This window comes from Anser brachyrhynchus (assembly GCF_964034855.1).
Source record: "Anser brachyrhynchus genome assembly, chromosome: 2".
Classification (NCBI taxonomy): domain Eukaryota; kingdom Metazoa; phylum Chordata; class Aves; order Anseriformes; family Anatidae; genus Anser; species Anser brachyrhynchus.
The window spans coordinates 82,422,003-82,430,009 of record NC_137695.1 but is presented as its reverse complement, the minus strand read 5'-3'; the positions used below and the strand labels follow the sequence as shown (position 1 = coordinate 82,430,009).

Here is an 8,007-nt window from a genome sequence, read left to right as displayed (position 1 = left end):
TGTTTTGTGAGTGAAAAGCGGCAGTATTTCTTCATATTTTGTGTTACTTATCTGTTTCATTAAGTTACCATCCATGTATGGAATGTAATGATTTTTCCTCTAATTTTTCTTTCATTTTACTGATGGATTTAAATATTTTTTTTCTGCTGCCACCTCCTCCCCTTCCCATTTCATTACATTGATACTGCATTTGTTTTTTATTACTTCTTTGCTTACATCCTGAACTCCTCATGACTACTCAAAATAAATGTTCAAAAATACAGTAACAGGAGAATGCCTCAACATCTCCAGAGGCTGAATATCCCAATGCAATATATTGTGGTTGAATTTTCCCATAAGTCTTTACCTATTTTTAGCAAGACATGTTTTACAACCTTATTACTTCCTAAGTTTTTCTTTTAAACGAGAAATAAAGCTTTCCAGGTTTCCATTTCAGTGTCTCTTTTTTTTTTTCCAGTATGAATTGATATTAGGTTTTCTAGAAGTTCAAAGTTCATGTAATAATTCACTCTCTCTTGTACTGTTTTCAGCACTTACCTTTGCTTTAAATGTCAGAGCCTTTCACTTCTGTTACTTTAATTTCCTTGCTGCCTCCCTTTTCTCTGCGAGCCCTCATTGTGTATTTTAGTGTGGTCTCCCTATCTTTTTCCACTTCCAATACTATTTTTTTTAAACCTTATTGTATCTTTGAATTTTTTTATTTTTTTTTTGCAAAGCCACACTGACCACTTCTTGTTTTTTTTTTGTAACCCCTTTAGAGGAACTGTAGCATGCTGTACCTCAGCTATGAAGTCTTGACAGTCCCAACTCTCCTTCCACACAAATGGACTTCAACACATTTTGTTGCTGCATGATCCTCACTGGCTTATTTAATTCCTCCAGCTGGATTAATGGAACCCAGTGCTCTGACATGACTGTCGGCATTTATCTCATATCAGGCTGAATTCAAGTATTTGATCCCTTATACATTGTTCTTGTTTGGTTATCAATGACCTGTTCTGAAGCATTATTTAAGAAAAGCAACTAAACACAAGCACATGACTTATTTCGGGTTTTAAAGGCAAGCAACAAACTGTTGCAACAGAAGACAAGAGAACAGTGTTACAGTAAATAAATGCCTGAACCTGTATTATGTCAGTACGGACAACAAATTATGTTTTCCATACTTATAAACATGCCTGATACAAATGTAGAAAATGTAGATGCTGGCAAAAATCATTAGAAAATCATATCTCTTGGAAAGCAAGGGATTCAAGAAAAAAATATGAACATTTTTTTCTTAATATTTTATTATTCTGAAGCTAACTGCTTTACAGACTGAACTAACTGAATGATTATTTCAGTTAGTATCAGAAGCTGAGACTACGACAAGCTTGGAATTGACAACATTAAACAAAACAACATTGCTCAGATGTTTAACAACTTTCTTTCTTAAGCCAATAATGACATACACTTGCAGTTTTAAACTTCTATTCAACACACTATTACTATGTACCCACAATACATGTGCATTGAGTTATTTTTTGTAGTATTTCGTAATTACTGGAACTGTATGCTATATTTTTAAAGCATGTAACTGGACTAGCAAAAGCAAAAAGCTGACAAAAAATGTTTGAAAATTTAATGCACAATTTCCAAAAAGTCATACCCCAAATGGCTGCAAGTACAGAAAGAATACATCATTACTTCATGATTTAATTAATGTGTGGTTTTCAGGTATAAAATCAAACCCATCCCTCACCCGCCAAAACAAGACCACTTTATATTAGTTGCTCTCTCTTACAGCTTCCCACAGTTTTTAAGTCCCCAAATGAAAGTCACAGTCAAATCTGGTCTTGACTGTTCATTGGGAAGACAGCTCTTGACTTTTGTGTAACGATAAAGTAATGGCAGCAAAACTGTTCTTGCCTCCTGAACCCCTATTCACTTCCAAACAAATTTAATGGTGGTGAAAAGAGGACTGACTAACAAGAGAGAAGAGGAAGACAGTGATAGTAAGACGGTAAGAATGATGAAAGATGAGAAGAGTGAGAAGGAAGCAACAAAACCAATGGCAAATTGCGCTCCTCCTTAGCCTGGCACATAGTCAGAAGTAGTTACTGTTCTGTTCCTTAATACCAAAGGATATTTAGCTTAAACATACTTTTAAAGCATCTACTAATCTCAAACTCAGAGCACTTTTAATTAATTGTTAATTGCCAATGAAAGGAAAGCTTATTTCAGTTGTGAAGGGTTTAACACCAATACTCAAATGAAGGGAGAAACTAAACGGACAGGAAGATCTGTTCAATTAGCAAAGAAATAAGAAAATAAAAGCCTCCCAAAAATCAGATTTAATGAACACTAAAATTGTAGATCATAGGAGAAAAAAAGTAATAATTTTAAATGCAAAGAAAGTAGTGTCCTTCAGCACATTGCATATGAATACTTATTTAGGGATCTGTAGGTAGTAATGTTTATTGCATAATTCTCAATAGTTCACAGAAGCTGAGTCTTCCAGTTACATCAGCATTGCTCTACACCTAGAAAGAAACTGACATAGTGAACAGCATGTGTAATACTTAAATTTAAGGCAACAGTTGCTAAAAATATATTTCAACGTATTTTTAACAAATGAAACTGAGATTGCAGCACATAAATAAATGTTTTTTCACAAACATATAGCCAAGAAGAGCGTATGTAAACAAAACTGGCTTAGTCCCCTCCACAGAATGAAATACAGTAGACAGAAAAACATTTTGTCAAGATATTTACAACCAGAACTCTCACTCAGCAGGATACCTCATACCATTACTCAAAGGGTTGGATCTCATAACTTCTTTTTCAATGAAATTCCTTTTGATTTCCTCAGTCCTCAAGGGAACTGATGAAGTACAGAAACATGGGTGACGTCTATCGGCATTCATCTATTGAGTTGCCTGCATTGCGTCGATGTCTATGTTTTCATCATCACTGATGAAGAAGCTTGAAAACAGGTCAGCTGCAAGTGCATGCTGCTTTTAAACTTGTTTAGCAGCTCTTCTAATAACCTATGAAAGGAAAATATTTACAATTTTGGCTGATTCTGAAAAGGGAACAATTACCAGAAGTTTTGGTTATTCTGTCTGTGACTTCAAATACATTGCCTGTGTAAATAAAGGGCCTAAATTAGATCTAGTTTAAATATCTGAATCTTACAGATACTTAGAAATATACCAACTGTGTTGGGATGATCTGTGATAAGAGGGAGACTTAGCCACAGAGATCTTATCAAGGTTATAAAATAGGCCTTTATATGCCTTTCCTTCCACATAAATACCATTGTCCTTAGAGAAACATAAATTTATAACACAGTGGCAAAAGGGCTGGTAGAGAGGGTCATAAGATACTGCTGTAAGGAAACTTTCAGACTATGTGCCATAAAACCAGTATCCCTTGATAAGCCTTGATAAAGGCTATGGCTTTTAGCTTGCAGCTGAATTCGGAATGTGAGTTCTTGAACTTGTCTTTGAGAGGTATTCCATAGTCTTCTCTTAAAGATTATGGCTAAAGGATCAGAAATAAAATGGCTGTTCCAGGAGAAATATTAATTCACTGGCAAACGTATGTTTTTGTCCTTTATAGATAACGAAATAAGTATGAGTTCAGTTTGTAGCATAGCAATAGTTCGTTGCCAAGAGGATACTTGGTGCAATGGATGATACTTATTATAAACCTGACTACAGGTTTAGGACCAAGGATGTCAATGGTTCTATTGTAGGAGATATTTATTGTAGCAGTGGAGATCTGTTACAAAGTTTTACAGCCTTTTCTGTATGCTTTATGTTCCTTGTATTCTAGGGATGAAAATGTTCTCCAAACTTTCTGCTCTATTTCAAAAACAAGCTAGATAGGGCAGACATGCATCACTGCAACTTTTTGGCAAGCCGTGATTACTGAACAGCCAGTAACAGAAGAAATTATACTTGAACATTACAAAAATACCACGAACAACAACTTGAACCACAAAATTGGTATCTGCTTCCTCAGCAAGCCCTCTGGAAGATGCCTATGGCCACATTCATCATTTAGTATCACAGTAATGACTGAATAAACTGAAACAAACATCTCTAAATTAGTGCATAAATGTGTGTTATTTTAAACAAATATATATGTAGATTATAATGGCCAGTGTGGAATGATGACAATTGTCATATAGAAACCTGAGAAACAGAACAAATTTTATGCTGTCTAAGGCTCAGAACTCTGAGATAGATGTAAAAATGATGCAGTTCTTGATTCTCATCTGTCCTACAAAAACTCACACACTTGTGACCAAGTCAAAAAACCCCCAACCCTACAGGTGTTTCGGAAAGTCTGAGTTGAAAGAGCTATCTCAAAACTGATTCTTATCTTTAATAAAGCAAAAGACCCAAGTAAGGCAAGGGGGTATCTTGAGACTTCTTGTGGCTGGTGAAGAGTAGGTTTGAACAGAGAGAAGGCAGTTTGTATGGGCTGCACAAACAGGGTCTACTTTTGTCTACGGAATATTCTAAATTCTGAATGTTAAGTGCAGGCTGATTTGATGAAGTTCAGTTCCTAAAAGTACCGTAATAGCAACCTCAAGTTCAAAACAGCTATATTTATACTAATATACTCATTACAAACCTGTCCGTGTTTTACCATACCAGCTCTTTATTAAGCTATGCTTATAAAATAGGCTACCAAATACTAGGTTCAGTGCGACACAGCAGCTTGGTTGTCAAAGTTTGCTATGTTGGGGAAGAAAGAACCCAAAAGGCCGCCTCCTGATGTTAAGAAAGAACAACAGAAACTTCTTATTTGTTTCTAAAATGAAACAAGCCAGTTTTGAGAATTGCCCAAATATCAGCTGGCAAAAACTTGGATTTGTTCCTTGGTCATTTTCTTTACTGCTGCTAAATTCACTAAGACAAGACAATGGACCTCACAGAAACTAAGATTAGCATGGAAGGCTAAAATGGACTGAAATTATAAAATAAATACAAAGCTATGTTGAACTGATAAGGCTAGAATGGGGGAGACATATCATCACAAAGTCATGACCACAAAGTCATCAGCTCGGTTCCTCTGTATAACTTAATAGGCCACAAGGAATAAGGATTTATATTATTCTTAACTCTGTCCAAAGAGGCTTCTACTTTGTAATTTTGAAAGGTCAAATATAGCAAAGGTTAACCCTCTTCTAGCAAAGCTCTGATACAAGAGTAAAAAGCAATGGCTCCATAGAGCATAAGAAGAACAAGAAGGTGCAGTATACTCACTTTTTGTCAGTTCCACTCGAGAGCTGAGGCAAGGCTTCCAAAGCTTGCTTAAAGCTTGAGCTGTAAGGAAAACAAAAATACTCATATTCCCCTGGTAGAAGTCTCAACTTTCAGCTTCTCTCTATAATTTTCGTAGAAATGTACTATATTTTAGCCATGCTTCGTTTCAATAAATTAACAAAATGTCAACTTGACACCTGACATTCATGTGCAAATTATATAGAAAGTGGCCACGGGCCCAAGTAGGTCCCGCAGCACTCCTGATGTGATGTACAACATACACCAACAAGAAATGTTCAATCAGCTGCTGATTTAAGACTGAATCTGACTTTCTGGACCCTCCAAGAATTAGAGGTAGTTTGCCAGCCTGCCTTCTGCCTAGAACTAAGTGAGCATCAGAGTGTGAAGCACAGATATAAGGTTGATTTTGGCTTTCTATGGTCAGTTGATAAGTCACTGCACTCCCCCCTGGAGAAGGGGGCCTACAGAGATTTGCATTGTGCTAACACAGAATCATAGAATAATTGAGGCTGAAAGGGACCTCTGGAGGTCTTCTGGTCCAACCCCCACCTCAAACCAGCGATAACCGACATTACTGAAGGTTTCTTGGGGCCAAGTCAAGTTTTGAGTATCTCCAAGGATGGGGGTTGCACACCCCTCCGGGCAACATGAAACAGACATGCAGGGAATGATGCAACTCCTGCACAGATGGGTACAACCTTCTCTCAGCAGAATTAATATTAATATGGTGGCTTGTGGCATCTACTGCTAGTGAAGGAACTAGGAATAAAAAGGCATCTATGAAGCTCCAGCTTTCATGGTTCACTCTGATTTGCTCCCATGCTGCTCAGAAACAATAGCAATTCCATTTTATCCAATATAAGCTGGTGCCAAACAGTTCACATTTAGGTCTTCATCACTATCAGATGCACAGTACAAGGAAGCAAGTCTTGAAACTGAATGCAGTGACATCACAGAATACCATCAGCAGTGACGTGAAGACACATCAGTGCCTTAAGCCCTGCAATGTCTCCTACAAAATATTGGTCGGTTGAGAGGACCAAATCACAATCTGTGGGAATGGGTAATGCCAATCCTAACAAAAGTGTAGGTAATCGAAAATAATGAACGGACACACCCAGCCCCATATATACTCAACTAGAAATTTCAATCAATGAACTTTACTCAAAACTGCTGACAGCTACCACATTTTTTTTTGTGTTTTTACGTGTCTTGACTACATCAACCACTGATGCTGCTAATGTTTTTCTTTCTCCCTTTATATTAGCATATGCATGAGTATGTCCCCCACTGTTTATCTGTGGTCTTTCACCTCCCTAAGAAATGATACATTGCTGGAAGCTTTTCATTCTAATAGACAGGGTGAAGCTGAATTCACTCTCGTCTATGAGGTGTGTGGAAAAGGAGTAGGGTAATGTACAAGCTTGTGGAGAACCCTAATTCTCCATGTCCCTTTAAGGGGATCCTGCTGGTGTCTGGTTCTGTAGCCTCTTTGAAGTCTATGGCAGACTCTCTGTGGTGTGCTTTATGGGACTTCTGTAAAAAAAATGGATGAAACTCAGTGGCAACTGCTTTTGCCTTCGCAACATTTTCCTCAGCAGCTTAAGTAAGAGTCGTCGTCCCTCCACCCCCCACTTTGGTAAGAGTGGGGAATACCTAGTCTGTGTCATCAATTTAAATTAAAAAAAAAATCAACTGATAAAGCCATAGTAGTGTCAATTTCCCCCATATACATGTAATACATTACATATTCTATTTGTATCAATCTCTTGAAAATCCTTAATTTACACCATGTGTTTTTGCATGTTTACCAAGGACTCCACTACATTGAAACAATAGAAAATACAGCACAACTTACTTGCTCTCAGGTGTTAGATATATGGCCACTGTATCCCTCAATGCACAGATTTCAAGTCTTGCCTAAAGACAGAAATACAAATACTGAAACACTGAGACAATGTCCTTTGATCAGAATACCAGTATCCCAAAGCTTCATCTTTTTTAGAAGCAAATACTAGTGCATGCTGCAGTGGTAAGCAGCCTTGACTTCTAAGGGTTTGTTTCCTGTATTTTTGGTTGCCATGCTGCTATATCAGTTAGGAGAGTGCTAAAAGGAACAATTTCATATTTTTCATACTTTCATACAAGTCAAACTGTTTGCGCGGTCACTATGTAGCAGTCTGAAAACATTGTTTCGTCTCTCAGTAACAGTAATAAAACTTTTAATTCTGCTCCATCTTTTCTGTTCTGTTACAGACAGAGAAAGGGACACTACCTCGATAGGGTATGCTTCTTTTTTATTTTTTTAATAGTGAGCTTTACTTCTCACAGCCTGGCTTGTCCAGGGAGGAAGGAAACACGAGAATACGAAAGTCTGTCAATGCACATCTTATTCTTGGTTTTGCTGTTGAATTTATTTATTTTTTTTCCATCAGATGAGGAAGTAGAATGGTTGTGCTCTGCTTCTTGTCTGTCACCTGGTGGGCACACAAGCTTGGGGATTTTACTCCTGCATGGTACTGTATGTCTAGGTATTGATTTTCACCTAGTTCATTCTCTACCATACCTAATAGTGGAGAATGAACTCCAGGATTAAACCAAGTTCACAAATCTTCCTTTAGTCTTTGAAAAATATTCACTCAGATTTTTTATGTGAAACAAACATTCTGAATGTGGTCAATACTATAGCTTTTTCATTTAAATTATAAATTGAACTTCATCCAAA

At 37.1% G+C, this 8,007-nt stretch overlaps 1 protein-coding gene across 5 annotated transcripts in view; it reads right to left on the bottom strand.

Annotated features, from left to right (window-relative positions):
- Positions 1-1,597: 1,597 nt before the first annotated feature.
- Positions 1,598-8,007, bottom strand: part of EXOC2 (exocyst complex component 2) — a 131,958-nt gene continuing 125,548 nt past the window's right edge. For all 5 annotated transcript variants that reach the window (XM_080582254.1, XM_080582252.1, XM_080582253.1 and 2 more), the window contains 3 exons: positions 7,141-7,202; positions 5,262-5,321; positions 1,598-3,029 (listed from right to left, as the gene is read on the bottom strand). In XM_080582254.1, coding sequence (XP_080438380.1) covers positions 2,936-3,029; positions 5,262-5,321; positions 7,141-7,202 — 216 coding nt within the window. In that variant the 3' untranslated portion in view covers positions 1,598-2,935. The remainder of the gene's footprint in view (positions 3,030-5,261; positions 5,322-7,140; positions 7,203-8,007) is intronic.